Source organism: Rattus norvegicus, chromosome 17 (genome assembly GCF_021556685.1).
Source record: "Rattus norvegicus strain SHRSP/BbbUtx chromosome 17, alternate assembly SHRSP_T2T, whole genome shotgun sequence".
NCBI classification, from domain to species: domain Eukaryota; kingdom Metazoa; phylum Chordata; class Mammalia; order Rodentia; family Muridae; genus Rattus; species Rattus norvegicus.
The window spans coordinates 79207579-79230552 of record NC_141550.1 but is presented as its reverse complement, the minus strand read 5'-3'; the positions used below and the strand labels follow the sequence as shown (position 1 = coordinate 79230552).

General features: G+C 45.1%; 1 protein-coding gene across 1 annotated transcript in view; it reads right to left on the bottom strand.

Moving 5' to 3' along the window:
• Positions 1-22974, bottom strand: part of Dhtkd1 (dehydrogenase E1 and transketolase domain containing 1) — a 50530-nt gene that overhangs the window by 3156 nt on the left and 24400 nt on the right. Inside the window, 9 exon segments of the mRNA NM_001025720.1 lie at positions 1434-1603; positions 2043-2125; positions 5266-5430; positions 10905-11011; positions 12360-12510; positions 16195-16334; positions 17738-17822; positions 20107-20419; positions 22285-22483. Of these exon segments, the coding sequence (NP_001020891.1) occupies positions 1434-1603; positions 2043-2125; positions 5266-5430; positions 10905-11011; positions 12360-12510; positions 16195-16334; positions 17738-17822; positions 20107-20419; positions 22285-22483 (1413 nt within the window).

The following is a 22974-nucleotide window of genomic DNA, read 5'->3' as shown; positions in this document are numbered from 1 at the left end:
CTCCTGAGCCATCTCTCTAACCCCTATTGTGTTCTCTCTCTCTCTCTCTCTCTCTCTCTCTCTCTCTCTCTCTCTCTCTCCCCGCCCCCCTTCTCTCCCCCCTCACTTTATTTTTTTTTCTGGCAAGTACATAGATATGTGTTCACAAGAACAATCACGATGCAAAATAGTTCTTTGAACCCCACAGCTCCATCCTGATTGTCTATAGCCAAGAGGACCCTTCCCTGTCCCACACATTAGCAACAGTCTTTTCTCTATCCTCATAGTTACACCTTTACCAAAATGCCGCATAAATGGAGTCATACAGTTTTGGTTACATGAGTTACCAAAACACATTTGTGATTTGTCCAAGTTGTGAATAGCAACAGCCCATTCCTGGGGCTCAGTGCTACCCACTTGCTTTTAGCATCCATGAGGTCCTGCAGATTGATACCTGGCAGTATCTCCTTCCTGTTTCATTGACAAGTATGATATTACACATGCTTCTAGCTACAGGGGAACTGTGTTTATTCATTCCCTAGGCGAAGACAGTTCGATTGCTCCCAGCTTGAGACAATTACAAATAAAGCTGCTTTAAAATAGAAAATAATTAAAGCCGCTAAAAGCACTTGGATGGACATTTTTCTGTGAATTTGTTATCATTTTCTGGGTAAATCAGCAGTAGGAACTGTGGGTTACATGGTGACGTGGGTTTTTGTGTTTTCTCGTAGAGTGGCTGCAATCATTTGCAATCCCAGCAGTGGTGAGTGAGGTGGCTCTGAATCCTTGTGAGCACTTGCTTTCGGTCTGTTTGCTTGTCTGTTTGTGCTGGGGGAATCGTTTTTGTTTTGTACTGAAATATATTTTTGTGTATGGGTGTTTTACCTGCATGTATATCTATTCAGACCATATGTACTTGGTGCCCTTAGAACCCAAAAGAGGGTGTCAGATCCCTGGAAATGACAGTTTCCGGTAGTTAACAGGTCCTGGGGATTGAGATGGATACTTTGAAAGAACAGCCAGCACCCATGGCCACTGAGCCATCCCTCCAGCCCCTGCAATAATTTTTACAATGCAAGTTTTTCATGCTGACTAAGCCCAATTTTGGATGACATAGCTAAAACCTTTCCATCTACTGAAGCCTACACTTACATTCAGCTCTGTAACCCCTTAGTTTCTACAAGATGTCAACAGATACTAAGTTTTCCAATCCTAAGGACCAAAAGTAAAATCATATTGCAATTATTGTAGCATCACAAGGCCCACAAACTCAAGAAGTGTTTAGATGGAGTGGGAACACTGGGTGGGACCCCAAAAGAAACATGGCCCAGTGGCAGTCCGTAACATGTCCTCAGACTCCATGAGATTTGATGTTCTAGTACCTCTCACACCCCCACCTCTTTGCACTTGAAACAGTTTCCGGTCTCTGCAAAGCAGAGGGCCCTGACCTTTACCTTGAACGTGTTTGTATTTGCCCATCTCTTGTTGTAATGAATCCAGCGGGAAAGGGCAGAGTTCCTCTAGTCGAATGATGGCAAAATCATGCTTCTTAGCCCCCAGAGACTCTCTTTGCTTCAGCAGGGCATAAAAATGTTTGCCGGAGCAGAATATGAGGGTTTTGACACTGTTGGGGACAAAGCAGGCAGTGATGTGGGGAGAAGCATCCTTAAGAACTGTGTCAGAGGAGAGAGAAGACTAGGTTTCGATGCGTTGCAGATAAAGCTGCTTGGGGCTCTGCTGGTGGGCTCATCTGCTGAGCCAGGCAGCTCTCCTTCGGTGACATCTGTCCCCAAATCTGTTCTTTCACACACACCCCTCTCACCACGTGCCTATAAGGGGAGGGGCTGAGCTATAGCTCAGCAGTGTAATGCTTGCCTAGCATGGTAAGTGAGTGTATTCAGCCCCTCCCATCTGCATTCACACACCGGTGCACAAACACACACGCTCAAGGGCACTCATATGCACACGCATGCGTGCCCAAAAGAAAGCTTATATGATAGGAGAAATTTTGTTCACTTAGTAAAGCCTCTACTAGGATAGGAAACAGAGAAATGTCAAATTACTTTTTGGGGTCTACCGACGAATCACCAATGACAGGTTTGAATGCTGTTCCTGGCGCCATCTCCTCAAGCGTTGACACAGCTACCTATAAGGAGAGAGATGGCCAAATTCATATGGATGAATGGAGGAGAGAGCTACCGCTATAGCTTACAGCAGGTCTTAGAGCAGCTCGAGAATTCCATCACGGAGCTGCATGTCAGCATGCACACTAATACCGCGTTCTCCAAGACTCAGTTCTGCATATATTTTTAAAAATGATAAGAGCTTGTACAATAATATAGTTTTGTTTTCTTTTGTTTATTATCTGAGACAGAGTCTCGCTTCATAGCTCATGATGGTCTGGAACTCGCTACATAGACTAGGCTTGCATTTAAGTCACAGAGATTCCCCCTGTCTCTGCTTCTGTCACCAGAAGAGGCTGACCATTGTAATAATTTTACATTTTGACTTGGCTTGAGACTTATATTTCAAAATTTTTATATCACAAAAGCCCTTTCAGAAAAACAACAACAACACTCACACACTCACACACACACACACACACACACACACACACACACACACACACACACACACATACAAACTTTCCTACAGAGATTGTATGACTTTTCTTGAATTTCATGTGATGTTTCAGGAATCCTGAGAATAGGGGCTGGAGAGATGGCTCAGTGGTTAAGAGCACTGACTGCTCTTCCAGAGGTCCTGAGTTCAATTCCCAGCAACCACATGGTGGCTCACAACCATCTGTAAAGAGATCGGATGCCCTCTTCTGGTGTGTCTGAAGACAGCTACAGTGTACTTACATATGATAAATGAATAAATCTTTAGAAAAAAAAAAAAAAGAACTGGGGCACAAAAAAAAAAAAAAAAAAAAAAAAAAAAAAAAAAAACCAAAGAATCCTGAGAATATTGGTGGGAAAAAAATCACAGAGAAATCCACAGAATAACGACTTCAGACTGAGAGACAGCTCAGAGGTCAAGAATACTCGCTGCTCTTCTCAAGTCTCAGAACCCACAATGCCCGGCTCACAACCACCTTTTAAGTCCAGCTACGGGGATCTGACGCTTCTTCCTGACTATGAGGGCATCTGTACACACATAGCATGCACATATGCAGTGGAGAGAGACAGAGAGAGAGAGAAAGAGAGAGTAAATAAAACTTAAATAGGCTAAATACAGAACACAGAGAAAACAGAATATAAAACAGACAAAAAAAGAAACCCTGTGAGTGGGCTCTTTCTACTCACATGGTACCCAAGTAACATTTTTTTTTTGGTTCTTTTTTTCCGGAGCTGGGGACCGAACCCAGGGCCTTGCGCTTCCTAGGTAAGCGCTCTACCACTGAGCTAAATCCCCAGCCCCGTAACATTTTTTTAAAATGGGTTTGTGTGTGCTTGCATTTTTGGTTTTGGTTTGTTAAAGATTTATTTATTTATTATGTATAAAGCATACAGTATTCCACCTGCAAGCCAGAAGAGGGCACAAGATCCCATTACAGATGGTTGTGAGCCACCATGTGGTTGCTGGGAATTGAACTCAGGACCTCTGGAAGAGCAGTCAGTGCTCTTAACCACTGAGCCATCTCTCCAGCCCCCTGAGTAACATTTCGGGCAGGGTCTTTCTACTCACAGGATACCTGAGTAACATTCTGAGCAGGCTCCTTTTACTCACAGGGTACCTGAGTAACATTCTGAGCAGGCTCCTTTTACTCACAGGATACCTGAGTAACATTTTGAGCAGGCTCCTTTTACTCACAGGGTACCTGAGTAACATTCTGAGCAGGCTCCTTTTACTCACAGGGTACCTGAGTAACATTCTGAGCAGGCTCCTTTTACTCACAGGATACCTGAGTAACATTCTGAGCAGGCTCCTTTTACTCACAGGATACCTGAGTAACATTCTGAGCAGGCTCCTTTTACTCACAGGGTACCTGAGTAACATTCTGAGCAGGCTCCTTTTACTCACAGGATACCTGAGTAACATTCTGAGCAGGCTCCTTTTACTCACAGGGTACCTGAGTAACATTCTGAGCAGGCTCCTTTTACTCACAGGGTACCTGAGTAACATTCTGAGCAGGCTCCTTTTACTCACAGGGTACCTGAGTAACATTCTGAGCAGGCTCCTTTTACTCACAGGGTACCTGAGTAACATTCTGAGCAGGCTCCTTTTACTCACAGGGTACCTGAGTAACATTCTGAGCAGGCTCCTTTTACTCACAGGGTACCTGAGTAACATTCTGAGCAGGCTCCTTTTACTCACAGGGTACCTGAGTAACATTCTGAGCAGGCTCCTTTTACTCACAGGGTACCTGAGTAACATTCTGAGCAGGCTCCTTTTACTCACAGGGTACCTGAGTAACATTTTGAGCAGGCTCCTTTTACTCACAGGATACCTGAGTAACATTTTGAGCAGGCTCCTTTTACTCACAGGGTACCTGAGTAACATTCTGAGCAGGCTCCTTTTACTCACAGGATACCTGAGTAACATTCTGAGCAGGCTCCTTTTACTCACAGGATACCTGAGTAACATTTTGAGCAGGCTCCTTTTACTCACAGGGTACCTGAGTAACATTCTGAGCAGGCTCCTTTTACTCACAGGGTACCTGAGTAACATTCTGAGCAGGCTCCTTTTACTCACAGGGTACCTGAGTAACATTCTGAGCAGGCTCCTTTTACTCACAGGGTACCTGAGTAACATTCTGAGCAGGCTCCTTTTACTCACAGGGTACCTGAGTAACATTCTGAGCAGGCTCCTTTTACTCACAGGGTACCTGAGTAACATTCTGAGCAGGCTCCTTTTACTCACAGGATACCTGAGTAACATTCTGAGCAGGCTCCTTTTACTCACAGGGTACCTGAGTAACATTCTGAGCAGGCTCCTTTTACTCACAGGGTACCTGAGTAACATTCTGAGCAGGCTCCTTTTACTCACAGGGTACCTGAGTAACATTCTGAGCAGGCTCCTTTTACTCACAGGGTACCTGAGTAACATTCTGAGCAGGCTCCTTTTACTCACAGGGTACCTGAGTAACATTCTGAGCAGGCTCCTTTTACTCACAGGGTACCTGAGTAACATTCTGAGCAGGCTCCTTTTACTCACAGGGTACCTGAGTAACATTCTGAGCAGGCTCCTTTTACTCACAGGGTACCTGAGTAACATTCTGAGCAGGCTCCTTTTAATCACAGGATACCTGAGTAACATTCTGAGCAGGCTCCTTTTACTTACAGGGTACCTGAGTAACATTTTGGGAGATGCAACGATGAGAGGCTTTCTGAAGTTCCGCATCATCTGTCTTCTAAGCAAGTGGAAGTACTGAGCAGGCGTAGTCGGGTGAACCACAAACATGTTCACAGTGTCGCTGTCCACGCCTTCTTCCGCACTGTCGCACATCTAGGTCGATAGGAAGAGAGCACAGGCATGGTGAGGTCATCTAATTTAGTCCCAAAAGGGCTGTTGGCCAAAGGGGAGCACACATATTCTCAGTTAGTGAAGATATTTCTCTCAATTGTGCAACAGGAAAGTACTAACGGGCATTTTCCTTGACCTATGAAGCATCAAGCACAGGAGAGACAGAGGGTTTAGCCATCCACCCATTTCTAACACAGCTGCTTCCAGACTAGGCTGTCTGAAAAAGACATCTGGGAGAGACTTTTTAAAAACATATCCTGGAAACTTTCTCTTGAGCAGCCTGGACCCACACATGGGTGTGGGATGAGGAGGCAAAAGAATCAGATGTTCAAGGTTATCCTCAGCAAACACCGAATTCAAGCCACATGAAAACCTGTCTCGAAAGAAAGAAAGAAAGGAAGAAAGAAAGAAAGGAAGGAAGGAAGGAAGGAAGGAAGGAAGGAAGGGACAGAGAGAGAAAGGGAGGGAGGAAGGGAGAGGGGGAGGGGAGGAGGGAGGGAGGGAGGGAGGGAGGGAGACATTCTCTGTCCTTTGCATGTTATATGCCCATCCTTTCCTCCCCCTGGATGAAGTTAAAAGCTATCATTGTTCAGCTTGTTCTGTGTCTTACTTTCTTCTGAGAGCCTCTCCCCTTCTCTTAAAGCCCGTGTTTATGCTTATATTAAAATATCCCCCCAAAAAATAAATATTCTGGTTACTATCAGATTAAGAAGGCATGTGAAAACTGTCAGAATCTCATTCTCCTGGAAAACTGAAATCAAAAGCTGGAAGAAGACAGGAGGGTTGGGAGTTCAAAGCCAACTTTGGCTACATGAGACTGTCCAAAAAAAAAATATGATTCATGTTAAAAAAAAAAATGAGAGCAAAAAAGTAACCCTGCTCTCCCATGTCCCTGATTTAGAAGCAGTGCGGGGATGGAAACTGGATTTTTAAGAATCCTAGTATCTCAGAAGAAAGGCAGTAAGGAGCATTCAGGGAAAACTCAATGACCACGTCTTCTACAGTAGGGAAGCCCTACAGAAACCTAATGGAATGAGAGCCATCGCTGATACGAAAGATGGCTGGTTGTTGGCAATGGCTGACTCTCAGAAGATCACCCAATCTGCAGAGTTCTTTCCCTGTTACCTCCCTAGGACCCAGATGCTGGAGCCTGTCCTCAACTAAGAGAGTACGGTGGTGCCTGTGTGCAGCATATGTACAGAGTCACTCACTCCGCTGGAAAACACAGGTCTTTAACTAGGTCTCAATAGCCAAAGACAAGATGAAGTGAAGCAACAGAGGGACAGCACAAACACCGTGCAGCCAAGTAACCTGACGATGGAGGAGGAAAGAGAAAGAGAGAGAGAGAGAGAAAGAGAAAGAGAGAGAGAGAGAGAGAGAGAGAGAGAGAGGGAGCACAGCAAGGTCTAGGTGGTGGAGGTGGTGGTGGTGGAGGAGTGGAGGAGGTGGTGGTGGAGGAGGTGGTGGTGGTGGTGGTGGTAGTGGTGGTGGTGGAGGAGGAGGTGGTGGTGGTGGTGGTGGAGGTGGTGGTGGTGGTGGTGGTGGTGGAGGTGGTGGTGGTGGTGGTGGAGGTGGTGGTGTTTGGGAGAGGGTGGACAGAGTCTCAAATAGTTCAGGCTGGCCTCAAACTCAACTTGCAGCTGAGAATGACCTTGCATGTCAGATTCTCCTGCCTGCATCTTGCAAGTGCTGAGATTACAGGCATGTGTCCTGCACCAAGCCTAGCTTTGTGCAGCACAGAGACTGTCAGGCTTCCCCGCATGACAGGCAGGCACTCTAGCCACTGAGCTCCATCCACAGCCGAGGACAGAGTTTCAAAGGGAATGGGACGGAACAAAGTCAGACAGGGGAGAAAAGCATAACACTAAGAGAACAAACTGAGAAGTCTGCTGTGAAGCTACAGAGGTGTTAAGTAGGTAAGACGCTCTAAGAACACCGGGCTGCAGAGACGCCTTGTGGTTAAGGGCACTGGCTGCTCCTTCAGAGGACCTGGGTCTGGTTTCCAGCACCCACATGGCAGCAAGCAAACAACCACCTCAAACTCCATTTCAGGGGATCTGTGGCCTTCTCTGGCGGGGTTAAAATAAATTAACAATGTAACAAATGAGGTAACCATAGTGACAGCAGATGAAATAAAGACACACACAAAAACCTACATCTGCTCTTTTGTGTTTCGAGACCAAGTATCCTTCTGTGGCCCTGGCTCGCCCTGTCTGTAGAAGTTGGCTAGCCTCTAGTTCCCTGCCTCTGCTTCCCCTGAGTACAATGCCTTGTGCCCCCATTCCCAGCTGCCAGTGTCAGTTATTGTAAAAAAAGGAGCTGTCAAATTCTCTGAGATAAAGTTCCTGAGGCTCAAAGCTTAAAAGACAACACTGGGGGTTGAGGGCTAGAGACATGTTATTATGTCTCAATAGTGACCAGAGGACCCAGGTTCAATTCCCAACACTCTCACTGGGGCTCGCGATCCGTTGTGTATATTTCTAAGAGATATGGTGCCCTCTTCAGGCCTCTGCAGGCATTGCATGTATGTGGTTCACAAACATATGCAGGCAAAACATCCATACACATAAAATAAAAGTAAATAAATCATTTCTTTAGAGCTATAACTCTGACCTTTTCTCTCTTGCTACCAATGCTAGTTGCTGCTCTAAGTCATAGACTCCGACTGTCTGTGAACGTGGGGCCACTAATATTCTGTAGTGGTGTGAAAGAGGATGGTCCCTGGAAGGCTCAATGCCATAAACCTGGGTAACATATTTCTGTTGTTCTTTTAAGACAGGGTTTCATGAAGCCCAGTATCAGGAGCCATTTAGAAAAGGCCAAGGCTAGCAGGTGACTTTCCTGGAGGTGGCCACCATTTTTGCATGGCCTACGATGGGTGAACTCTAAGAATGTCGGGACCTTGGAGACATCATTCCAGGATGGCTTCCTGCTACGGATATGGCTTTCCTGTCACTATTACATGGCCCAAGGATTCCTGTGCATCAGCCCACCCTGTTGAGCAGATATCCTGCAGATCAACATGAAGATCAACATGAAGATGAACTTTCATGAATTAATGCTGTTTCAATGAATTAATGACTTTGTGGAATTTCTGATTTGATTCAAATAATTTTAGGAAGAAAGAGTTAAGAGATGGTTTTAGTTGTTTTGCCAGAAAGATATAAGGTTAGGATCAAGGATAGAATGTGCCCACTCCTTATAAACTAGCAAGTAAAGGCTGCATCGTAAGAAATAAAATGAGCCTTCACAATTGTACTAAAAGAGAAGCAGGCTTGGGGCAGATTTGTGATCAAGGAAAAACATTCATTCTAGGTCAGGCCCAAGGATGAGGGCACAGATGTGCACCATGATAAAGAGAGGTCGTGTGAAACTGTTGCTTTGAACTTCTAATGACCTTACAGATGGAAACACCGCTTTGTACTGACTGCCAATGGCTTCTGTAACTCCCTTTTGTGCAACATTGTATCTATGAGGTAGTTTTCTAAAGACCTTTTGTCTAAGAAGGTATAGAAAAGGGCGGAGAATAGAAATAAGGTGATGGCTCGGGAAGGAGCTCTGTCCCATCCACCCAAATGTAGCCACGTGCATGTCTGCTTATATGGATGTATTTACATACGTGGGCAGGTATATGGATGTAAGTATGCATGAACACTTGTGGAGCTTGTGAGGCAGGTGCTTGGGCATGACCAGAACGTGTGTGTGTGTGTGTGTGTGTGTGTGTGTGTGTGTGTGTGTGTGTGTGTATGCATGCATGTGTGTCTGTGTGTACTGCCTATGTAAAAGATTCTTTCTTTTCTTCTCTTTTCTTCCTGGTTCACAAAGAGTTAACAAGTCCAGGCCTCTCACCTGGCTGGTTCTTTGAGCAACAGAGTAGGAAGCTGGCACTTATTAGCACTTAGCACATAACAATAAGAGTTAAGTTTCCAGAGGCCATCAGCTTCTGGTCCCCGGAATAGTGAGAGAGAGGGAGTCACGAGGCCATAGATCATCAGTCTTTGGCCTTCTTCCAACTCTATGTCCCACCTCAGTACCTGTGATGCCCCAGCAGCCCAGATGGCCTCAGACTTTTACCAAGGATAGCTTGGAACTTCTCTAATCCTCCTGCCTCTACCTCCTGAATTAAATGTAGAATGTTAGAATTAAATGTACTCAACCGTTCCTGATTCCAGGTTACGTAGGAACAATATAAATTTATCTCTCACATTTATGAGGCTGGGAAGTCCAAGATTATGCAGTAAACTTGGTGTCTGATTAGGGCCCTTTCCCTGACTCCCCCCATGGTCTCCTCATGTGTCCTTTCTGGGTGGGAATGGCTAGTAAGGAGCTAGGAAGCCCTTTATTAAAGACATCCCCAACCCTAAGAGCCCCACCCTTAGGACTTCATCACTTACCACAGGCCTCACCCAAATTCCATTGCCTGGTTTAGGGAACAGGTCTGTGTGTGTGTGTGTGTGTGTGTGTGTGTGTGTGCCTCTGTGTGTGTGCCTGTGTGTGCGGAGGCCAGAGGTTAATACTGGGTAACTTCCTCAGTGGCTTTCCACTTAATTTTTGAAGTAGGGTCTCTGGCTGAACCAGGATTTCACTGACTGGAATAGACAGGCCGGCCAGTGACTTGCAGTCTCTACATCACCAACACTGCTATTCCTCCTACTCCACCCCCACATCCCCACCACCCCAAATCATGTATATGGTGCTAGGAATGGAATGAGGGCCTTCCGCATGCTACGCAAGTACTCTGTCACTGAGCTATGCCTCCAATCCGAATTCCTTCTGCTGTGATTGTGGGTATTCATGTGGGTGAACATGTGTGTGGGTCCATGTACGTGTGTCTGTGCATGTGGGGGGGTGAGTGTGGGTGTGGGTGTCATACGTGTGTGGGTGGGTGTTTATATAGGTGAACATGTGTTTTGGTGTGCATGCTTGCACTGCACATGTGTGCATGTGTGTGTATCTGCGCATGCACATGTGTGCACAGCTAGCAGTAAGCCCCAGGGATCCTCCTGTCTCCTGCCTCACGGACTTCGTTATCACATGCCTGCCTGACTTTTAAATATAGAACAGCCAGCATTTTACTAAGCTGTCTCCTCAACCGCCTCTTATCCCCCTCCCTTATTTTAGACCCTATCTTCCTATATACCTGTCGTCTGCTCCAAAGCTAAAGGAAATCATCCCTCCTTAGCCTCCTGAGAGCTTAAATCCCAGGCATGCACAACCATGCCTGGCTCTAGGATCTATTTTATTTGATGCTTTATTTTTTTTGATACTGTGACTAGGAAGGCTGAGGCATGACGACTCCAAGGAGAATTCACATTGCATGGAGTTGGTCTCACTTAGCTGTAGAATCTTACAGATAGAATGCACGTGAGGCTGCTACAGAGGTAGTATGTGAAAGAGCAAAGCACCTTGGGAATGGGAAACTTCTTTTAGAATCGAGCGGTATCCCACGTACATACCTGCAAGAAGCGCTCTATCCGACAGGATGAGTGGTCAGGCCCGGCTCCATCATAGCCGTGTGGAAGGAGGATGACAAGGCCACTCTGCAGGAGCCACTTGGCCTCGCCTGGGAAAGCACAAGATGGGGATTTCTCGATGAAGCAGGAGCACACACGGACAGGGCTTGGGGGGATAGAACAAAATGCTAGTGTGGTTTCTGAGCCTCCGAACGGCTTTCGTCACATGCATCTCCTAACGTGGCAATTCTGCACTTAGATAGAGACACCCACTTGAACGTGCGAGTCTGTGACATCGAATGCTTTGGGCTTTAGTGACTAAGGAGACCGACTCAATGGCAAACGTCCCAGGGTCTCAGACAACCCTGGGATTGGGACATATGGCACTCTGACTTCACTCTTGAACAACTCTGAGCAAAGACAAGCAGCTCCTGTCATGCTCACAGTACAACATTGGTCACTGTCTTTAAATAGAGAGCTGTAGACACTTGAGAACAGTCTGTGGGGGCAGAGGAAGCAGCTCAGGTTGTAAAAGACTTGCTGCGTGAGTATGAGGACATGAGGTCTATCCCCGGCACTCACATGAAGAGCCGGACTTGGTGCACACTTGTAATCTTGAGAAGCCAGGAGAGCAGAGAAAGGTAGATCCCTGGGGCTTGCTGACCAGCTACCTTAGCCTCAGAGGTAGGTCCTAGGTAGAGTTAGAGATTATCTCAAAAAACAAGGTGGAGCCAGCAGTGGTGGCGCACACCTTTAGTCCCAACACTCTGGAACCAGACACAAGTGGATCTCTGTGAGTCTGAGGCCAGCCTGGTCTACAGAGTTCCAGGATTGCCATGGATACACAAAGAACCCCTGTTTCAAAAAACCAACACTAGAAACAAAACAAGGTAGCTCGATCCTGAAAAATAACACCTTAGGTTTACTTCTGGCATCCATATGTTCCTACCCCCACACATATGCATGTACACTTGCACACACATGTACACCACACATACATGTATACCAGCACATTCATGAACACACAAAATGTAGTTTATGAATGCGTCATAATCTAGGTCCCTCAAACACTTTTCTTCCGTCTGAAAAGTTGCAGATTTCACAGGAATCATCGATCCGAACCACATGGTATCACCATGTCACCACAGAGTTCTGGTTAATTATGCTTCTCCACATATCAGCCACATAGTTAGGAGGTCCGTCTCTGCTCCTTGCAGCCAGACACACTCCTCAAGACGTGGGGGACGTGAACATGCTGGAAACCGGCTAAGATACTCTTCCCAGAAGCTCATTAAACTGCCTGATGTCTGGCACGTGGCTCTAGATAAAAGGGTGATTCCCCAAACTCTCTGGGGACACCTCGGCACAGAGAATCTCAGAGGCAGCGGTGACCCCTTTCCATTCACTTATGATGCGAGACCAGAACCAGCCAACACCTAGCCACTCGCTAACACCAACCTCCAGAGATGAATGTGTCAAAGATGATCTGGGCTCCATTGAAGAAATCGCCAAACTGAGCTTCCCAGAGGGGCAGCAACTTTGGGCTTTCGATGCTCATCCCGTATTCAAATCCCAAGACAGCCTCTTCTGACAGCGGGCTGTTGCTAACCTAATGACGAGGGGGAGAAACGTGCAGAGACTTAGTGTAGTAAAGCTTTGCAGGGACACAAACCTCCCAGAAGGAGGGGCTTGGAGGGAGCATTGCTCTCACTCTTCGTCCTTCCTTTCCTGTGTCTCTGCTGACCGCTCAGTGTCTCTGATGTGGGAAAGTGAGGACAGAGAGGAAAAGAGAAGGCACTGCAGCACAGTCCTTTAAGATGTCCTTCAAGAGTAAGTAGCACAAGGCTGGAAAATGGCACAGTATTTGCAAGGCCCTGGGTTCAATCCCCAGTGCCATCAAAAATGTGGATGGGGGAGGGGGGTTACTTGAAGGGGACAGGTAGCAAGATGGCTGAGCAGATATCACTAAGCCTCACAACCTGAGTTCAATCCCTGGGACCCAGAAGAGAACCAACTCCTGAAAGATGTCCTTTTACACACACACACACACACACACACACACACATACACACACACACACAGGAGTATTTACACACACATACTCACATATACACACTCACATACACATGCACACATCCATACACACACATGCATATACGCGCATTTACACACATACTCACATATACACACTCACATACATACACATGCACACATTCATACTCACACATGCATATACGCGCATTTACACACATACTCACATATACACACACATGCATACACACATACATACACACACCCATACACACAGCACATACACACACCCATGCATACATATACACATACACACACACATACATATACACATACACATACATACATACATACACATGTACACATGCATACACACACTCACACATGCATACACACATGTATACACATACACACATGCACACACATGCATACACACACTCACACAAATACACACACTCTCACACACACACATACACATTCACCTACACACACGTATACACACACTCACACACACACATGCACACACACGCATGCACACAGTCACACACACGAATACATGCACTCAAATACATACAACACATACACATACATATAACACATACACACATGCATACACACATACATATACACACTCATACACACAACATATACACTCACAGATGCATGCATATAACATACACACACTCACATACACAAACTCACACTCACATATACATGCATAAACACACACACTCACACATACACACACTCGGACACACGCATACACACTCACACATACACACACTCGAACACACGCATACACACTCACATACACACAGACATATATACATACATACACTCACACAAACTCATATATACACACATATATACACATATGCACACACATGCATACACACACTCACGCACACATATACACACACCCACACACACACTCTCACACACACATATACATACACACTCTAAAACGTAATAAAATTAAAGATTAAGCAAGATAATCCAATGGTAATAGTGCACGCCTAATTCCAGCACTCAGGAGGCGGAGGCAGGTGAATCTCTAAATTCACGGCCAGCCTGGTCTACAAAGTGTGTTTTAGAACAGCCAGGGCTACACAGAGAAATCCTGTCTCAAAAAACAAGAAACAAACAAACAAAGAAAACGATTTATTTCTCATATGGTATACTTTTAAACAGAAATTAAAATTGCCACATAATTTTTCAAAGGTGTCATAAAACAAAGCTGGAAAAGTTATGATCTAAAAGCCTACCTGTGTTTAGACCTGGTACTGTAGCGTCCGATTTGTATAGAACAAAAGAGCCGTCATGTTAGTACTGACAAAACAGAACACACTAAACGCCTTGTTAGCGCTTAATGCAGCAAGATTCCAAAGCAGTCTCAAGAAGGACAGAGAAAAGTGTCTCTGGGTGTGTTGAGGGATGGAGGAGAATGTCTTTACTTGAAGCAAACACACACTGCAGGATGTCAGGTTGGAAATCTGCTTTCAAATGGTTAATGATGAAGGAAACATTCCTTATATATACCCAATTTTTAAAAAAAAATCAATTCTGCATTCGTCTGACCAAGAATTATGTTTGAAACGGTCTCCCGCTGTAGCCCAACCTGTCCTGGAACCTCACTCCAGCTGATGAAGCAGGAGCTGAGCCATGTGCCCTGGCCCTCTGATGTACCAAAACTGACACTAACTATCAAATCACACTTCAGAGAAAACCTAATTTGAGGTGGGGGGGGTTGTGGGGGAGGAACACACAGGCTCAACACTTCTTCCCCAGTTCACAAATCTGTCTTGATCCAAAGATAGTTTTTAGAAAAGGTTAAAGAAAGAGATCTGTCTCCTTAAAGAGCTTTCACCAAGCTCAAGTGAGGGGACAGTCTTGAAACCCACATCTTCTTCCACCTTTGAAGGTAGAGGATCTCACTGAACCCGAGGTTCACAGATCCAGCTAGACTGGCTGACGAGTAAGGCTCTGGATCCTCGTGTCTTTCCCTCCCTAGTGCTGGGATTGCCGTGCCTGGCTTTCTACTGGGTGCTTGGGAATGAACTCATGCTTGCATCAGAAGCACCTGACTGACTGACCAAGCTCTCTCTCCAGTCCCAACAAACACACAGGTTATATTCTCAAACCAAAACCTACAATTGGAGAGAAGGCGGTGGACTACTAAATTTACTTTAAAGGAATAATCAGTTTCCATAAATATCATGAGCTGTTCGCTAAGGTAATTGTTGGAGACACAAGAATGCAAAGACACATGTTCTTAAGACCTCTAAAAATCCCAAGAAATGCCTGTGGAGCAAGAGCACCTGGAGGAAGTGTTTCTACTGTGTTCTGTGTGGTTTAGCACACTAGAGATGCTGGCTTCCTGTGCACACCCTTGATGGACCAGGCTAGAGATGCTGGCTTCCTGTGCACACCCTTGATGGACCTTAACTGATCACAACAGTTTACAGACTGCAATGTTGACTTCCCAGCTACGTGATGAGACCTAACAACAGATAGGCAGCCAGGACAATCACTCTAGCCTTCAATCCCAGCTCCAGTGTGGCTCTCATTAGTTCCCTCCAAGTTTACAGACCTCCGTGGCCTTCCACTCAGCACTCCTCTATTTTAAAAAAGTATCAAACACAAAGTTTCTGACATCTGAATTCGGCTGCTTTAAGAATCTTCTGCCTGACTCTTCTGGTCTCGTTGGCCTTGCCAGTAGAAGCAAGATGACGAAAGGAATGTCATCCTTCAGAGAGAGTCTCAATAAGACACACACGCTGTGCCGCCGATGTGGCTCTAAGGCCTACCACCCTCAGAAGTCGACCTGTAACAAATATGGCCGCCTTGCCAAACGCAAGAGAAAGTGTAACTGGAGGGCCAAGGCTAAGAGACAAAACACTCGTGGGACTGGAGAAGAGGCACCTAAAGACTGTCTACCACAGATGCAGACATGGACACCTAAACCCAGGAGGGCAACTGTGGCAGCATCCAGTTCATCTCGAGGATTTCAATCCGTCATAAAATAAATGCTCTGGTTTCGAAACCAACAACAACGACAACAAAGAATCCTCTACCTGCCATGCAGGGTCGCATGCCCGGAATCCCCAGTACTTGAGCGGTAAGACAGACTGGAGAGGAACTCAACATTATCTCTACCCACAAGGGAATTTGAAGGCAGCTTGGACTCTATAAGACTCCGTTCCCCAAAATAACTGTACTGGTTGGTGCAACCATACATAGATTTGATATATAAATGTCTTACCTCCAGAAAGCCCTTCTGGTTAGGGTCCATGTGGTTCAGAGGAATGTAGACATCATCAGTGTTCTGGCAAACCACCATTGCATGCCTTTGACTGAAAGTTCCACGGCCAACATCTTGGCCACTCAGACGAACATTGAAACCTGAAGACAAGCAAGCGGGGGAAGAAAAGCAGATTGCTGTGCATAACCAACATGAAAACAAGCCTTAGTCCTAGTGTCCTTTGTGTTTTGAGACAAAATCTACCAACACTGTCCACACTGGTCTTAAACTCTTGGGCTCAGTCTCCTGGGGAGCTTAGTTAAAGGTATGTACTGCTGGGCTGGAGAGATGGCTCAGAGGCTGCTGCTCTTCCAGAGGTCCTGAGTTCAATTCCCAGCACCCACATAGTGGCTCACAACCATCTACAATGAGATCTGGTGCCCTCATCTGGTAGGCAGGCACACATGCAGGCAGAACACTGTATACATGACAAATAAATAAATATTTTTTTAAAAACTTGTAAAATAATGTACTGCCACACACAGCTATTTGATATCTTATTCACTGCTCACTCTGAGATGTTCTCTTAGAATAAATATATCTTCCGTGATGCTGGAGAGATGGCTCAGTGGTTAAGAGCACTTGCTGCTCTTCCAAGTTCAATTCTAAGCACCCATAAAAGGTGACTTGTAACTGCCTGTAATTCCAGCTACAGAGGGATCTGAAGACTCTGACTTTCTTGGACATTAGTGTGTGTACACACTCACAGAGACTCACAAACACATATCATTAAAAGCACTAAGAGTCTCTGCCTCTGTCTCTGTCTCTCCCTCTGTGTGTGTGTGAGTGTATATGTGAGTGTATATGTGAGTGTGAGTGTGTGTGTGAGTGTGTGTGAGTGTGTGTGAGTGAGTGTGAGTGTGTGAGTGAGTGTGAGTGTGTGAGTGTGTGAGTGTGTGTATGTGTGTGAGTATGTGTGAGTGTGTGTGAGTGTGTGTATGTGTGTGAGTGTGTGAGTGTGTGTGTGAGAGTGTGAGTGTGTGTGTGAGTGTGTGTATGAGGGTGTGTGAGTGTATGTGTGAGTGTGTGAGTGTGTGTGAGTGTGAGTGTGTGTAAGTGTGTGTATGAGTGTGTGAGTGTATGTGTGAGTGTGTGTGAGTGTGTGTGAGTGTGTGTGTGAGTGTGAGTGTGTGTGTGAATGTGTGTGTGAGTGTGTGTATGAGTGTGTGTGTGTGTGTGTGTGTGTGTGTACCTTTTCTATATAGAAGGTCTATAGTAAGTGTGATATTGGTAAGAAAGGAGAGTCATTTCTGGCCCTACAGTTTTTAAAGACTATCCTCAGCACATCCACAAGTGAGCCCTGTGAATTCTAGTTGTGACTGCACTTTTGCCTATACTCTGGTGAAAGTGCTTAGCATGCCTTCTAACCGAGGAGCACCTTCAGGTTAGAAACCCTCTAATCCATGAAAGTGACAAGAGGCCACTGAAACTCCAAAGACCACATATAACTCAGGGCGCTCAGAGCATTTTCTGCTAGCCAAGAAGCTAAAGAGAAATGTCTTACCTTGAGCAAGTAAGGAGCCCAAGGCAAGTGTTTCTGCGGTGGCCCAGTCAAGATTGGTTCCATTCTTCACCTTCTCCATTCTTGACTGCAAAAAAAAAAAAAAAAAAAAAAAAAAAATTAAGAGGAAGAGAATAAAACAAACTTTTAAGGTTTTATTTTATGTATGTGAGTATGTGAGTACACTGTAGCTGTCTTCAGACACACCAGAAAAGGGCATCAGATCCCATTACAGGTGGTTGTGAGCCACCATGTGGTTGCTGGAAATTAAACTCTGGAAGAGCAGTCTGTGCTCTTAACTGCTGAGCCATCTCTCCAGCTCTAAAACAAACTTTTAAAACTCTATAGCCTGAGAGATGGCTCAGTGGATACGAATGCTTCTTGCTCTTGCAGAGGACCCAGGTTCAATTCCCAATGTGCATATGGTATTACACAACTATAATTCCAGTTCTAGGGGGCTTAATACCCTTATTTGACCTCAGTAGGTGCCATGCATACAGGTGACACATATGTATACAAAACAGTCACACATGAAAAATAATATGAATAAATCTAATTTTAAAAATAATTCTTGGGGCTGGAGAGATGGCTCGGTGGTTAAGAGCACTGACTGCTCTTCCAGAGGTCCTGAGTTCAAGTCCCAGCAACCACATGGTGGCTCACAACCATCTGTAATGGGATCTGATGCCCTCTTCTGGTGTGTCTGAGGATAGCTACAGTGTACTTATATATAATAAATAAATAAATAAATGTTTAAAAAATAACAATCTTTAAAAGAATTCACATCCTTTTCTGTCTTTTTCTTCTCTTTGTCTTTTTTTTTCTCCAGCACTGGGGACTGAACCCAGGGCTTTACACCTGGTAGACAAATACTCTGGGTGTCATGTGGCTTTAAAGCAGGCAGGAGAAGCATGTACTCAGGAAGGAGTCACCTCTGCTGAGGTGTGAGGTGATGGAAAGGGAGAGGAAACCTCTAATTCTCTATTTCTACTTTTAAAGATGTATTTTTATTTTATTTCGTGTGTATGAGCGCTCTGCTTATATGCACGGATGTAGATCACATGCATACCTGATGCCCACAGAGACCAGAACAAGGAAACTGAAGCTACAGATGGTTATTAGACACCACGTGGGTCCCAGAAACAGAACCCAGACCCTAAGAAAGTGCAGTTAGTGCTCTTAATTGCAAGACCATCTCCCCAGCGTCACATTTTCTATGTAAACCAGATGGTGTGTTTTGTTTGTGAGAATCCTGCTAAAACGTGGCTGTAGAGATGGGATTGGCTGCTCTTCTGGAGGACCTGGGTTCGATTTTTTTAGCACCCACAACGCAGCTCACGACTGTCTGTACCTCCAGTTCCAGGGGACCTGGCATCCTCACACAGACACACATGCAGGAAGAACTCCAATGCACACAAAATAAAAATAAATTAAAAACATTAAAAACGTTAAACGGTTCTGCTAAAATAAAAACTTAAAAACAAAGGTAGGGTTTTAAAATGATTCAGAAGGCACAGGTCTTACATCAGTGGTTCTAAACCTTCCTAATGCTGCGACCCTTAATGGTTCCTCATGTTGTGGTGACCCCAACCATAATTATTTCTGTTGCTGCTTCTTATCTGTAATTTTGCTGCTGTTATGAAACATGATATAAATATCTGTGTTTTTGATGGTGACCACCATAAAAAGGTTGTTTGACTCCCCAAAATGGCCACGACCCACATGTTGAAAACCACTCTTCTATATCCATGCCTAGGGAAGCTAAAGATCTTTAACTCTTTGTTTTCCTAATTTTAACAACAGAAAGTCCCACACTGTTAAAAAACAAAAACAAAAACAAAAACAAAAAAACAAAACCTATCAGTTACTGGCAAACCAGTGACTTTAAATATAAAAGACAGTACCTAAAACCTTAGTATGCTTAAGGGTATAAATGGCCATCCCTGGGGTATGTGAGTTGATTTTTATTACTTTATTTAAGCTTCCTGGAAGAATTATAGTGTTTTCTGTTCACTGGAACAATCAGCCATATTTCTGTATTTTTCTAATGAGCATGCATTTATATATATGTGTGTGTGTGTGTGTGTATACATATATATACATATATGTATGTGTATATATATATATATATATATATATATATATATATATATAATGTGCTCACCATACCTAAAATCCCATAGAGAAGAACAGAAATGAAGAAAAGCCAAACCAACTGAACCAAAGTTCCAAAACCAGCACGGGGGATCAGCTGCTACAACCCAGTAACATACGATAAATATTTCTCCACAACTGGAAACATCAGAACAGCATCGGTTTCTTCGCTGAGAGGAAAATGGAAAGCAGCGAGGGGTCCCGTCAAGGCTTCCCACCTGAACATACATCTTTAGCAGGTGGCTGTGTAACTGCAGCTCCTCTGGAACCTCCACGGACTTCACGCCAACGAACCGTAGCAGCTCCAGCGGCACGCCCGTGTCCCAGGTGGTGACGCAGGCTGCTGGCTGCACCAGGCCCTGCCAGCGGGCCTGCAGGTGCGGGGCCGGGGGGCTGTAGTGGGCCACATTGGCCAAGTGGCCATTTAACTTGGCGTAGTAGGAGGCTTTTATGTCGGAGACCTCCTCCTGCGTCATGAGTCCGCTGGCGATGAGGTGCTCTGCGTAGGTATCAGGAATGCTCTTTCGAGCTCTGTTAGAAAGAAATGGGTGGTGGGAAATAGAGACGGGGTTGACCTAGTGCACACAGTTCTGAGAGAATCATTGCCAAAGGCATTGCAGGATGTTATTATCCTTAAAAGTTCTGCAACTAAGGCTCACTGACTGCTCTTCCAGAGGTCCTGAGTTCAAATCCCAGCAACCACAAGGTGGCTCACAACCATCTGTAATGAGATCTGGGGCCCAACTCTGGTGTGCCTGAAGACAGTTTACTTGTAGAATAAATAGATAATTCTTTAAAAAAAAAAAAGTTCTAGAACTACATAGAGACAGCAGCTGTAAGACACTGTAATATATTAAATGTTTCAGAATTGTTATTTTTAAATACTGAAGGAGACTGGCCTTTTTACTTTTTAAAAATGCACCTCAAGAGTTTAAGCGTGTTTGTTGCTCTTTCAAAAGGATCTGAGTTCGGATCTCAGCATCCATGTTAGGTGGCTCACAAATGCCTGTAACTCCAGCTCTAAGGAACCAGACCCCCTCGTTTAGCCTCTGTGGGAACCTGCTCGACCTGCTCACAAACATGTGCACACAGATTCACACTGATAAACACACACACACACACACACACACATATCTCAACCTGCTCACAAACACATGCACACAGATTCACACTGATAAACACACACATCCGTTCAAATAAAACTGCTGGGGATGCTAGCTAATCTAACCTAACTGGTCAACTCTAGGCCACTGAAAAATCCTGTGACACAGGAGGTACCTGGCATTAATGAGGATGCTTCTACTTTACACACACACACACACACACACACACACACAAAGAATTTCTCAAGCTACTTCCTCTCAAGGTAAAAGGAGGTACCTGAGTGCAGTTTAAAGAACCATGGAAGTCCCACTCCTAATCCTGTCAGTCATACTAACTAGCCTCAATCAGGTTTTACCCAAGTCCTCTTACCTAGTCTTGCTAATCGCTAAGGAAGTAAAGCTGCCCTTTCTCTGCCTAATGAAGAGAAGTGTGTAGGAGTAAGGGGCACTCCTGGGCCTTGAAAGATGATCACTACGATTTCTCTAGGGCAGGCGCGATTTATGTGCTCATCCCCCTTCAAAGTATCTGTGAGAAGACAGGAATGCAGAATGGCTGGCAAGTTCAGCTGCCACGAACATCTGGGTATTAATCAAACGACCATCATGGAGAGAACCAATCACCACATGCTGTCCACACATGTGTATACACACACACACACACACACACACACACACACACACACACAGAGGCACACACTTACACAGTCACACACACACACACACATATATATACACACACACACACAGGCACACACTTACACATACACACACAGGCACACATTCACACAGTCACACACACACACACAGGCACACATTCACACACACACACACACATATATACACACACACAGGCACACACTTACACATACACACAGGCACACATTCACACACACACACACACACACATATATATACACACACACAGGCACACACACACAGGCACACATTCACACACACACACATATACACACACACAGGCACACACACAGGCACACACTTACACATACACACACAGGCACACATTCACACAGTCACACACACACACATACATATACACACACACAGGCACACACACACAGGCACACATTCACACACACTCACACACACATACACACAGCTCTAAGTTGAATCTTCATTACCAAAAATATGAGCCGTTGATTGATTGATGATAATGATGAGAGGAAGAGGAGGAGGAGGAAAAACAGGAGGAGGAAAACCAGGAGGAGGAAGAAGAAGAGGAGAAGGAGGAGGAGGAGGGCTAGCATGGTATTGAAGGAAAACTTGTAACTGTACCTGATGATTTTGTACATGACCGGGTTGGTGAAGAAAGGTTCGTCCAGCTCATTGTGACCCCACTGCCTATAGCATAACAAATCAATAATCACGTCCTTGCGGAACTGGCGCTGATACTCAAAAGCAAGTCGTGTCGCTCGGACCACTTCCTCTGGACTGTCTCCGTTGACATGGATGATGGCACAGCCTACTAGCTTTCCTAAAGAAGACCAAGATTTAAGAATAAAAAAGGCCAGTTACCATGGACAACCGTGAGATGTTTCCCAAGACACACTTCCCTAAGGGGGGACACAGCCCTGCAACCCAGGGGTAGTCTATGTATGAAGGCTTTGGAATTCAGCTGACTAGTCTCAGGTCCACGAGGCTGTGTGTCACTGGAGGAGATGGAAATCTGTCTACTGGTTATTGAGCATGCTCAAGGGCACCGTCTAGGGGTGACCCAGAGGACCTAGCTTTGAGTCCCACATAGTGGCTCAAAACTGTGTGTAATGCCAGACCCCGGGAAAGCCACACTCTGAGGACAGTGACAGTGTACTCATATACATGAAATAATTTTTTAAAAATTATTTTAAAAATTAATTAAATAAAATAAATTAAAATGCGATGACCAGCAAGACTCACTGTTCTGAGCAAACTAGAAGTCTACAAATTCCTTGTCTGGATGGCACAGCATAGCAATGGCAGTTCAGG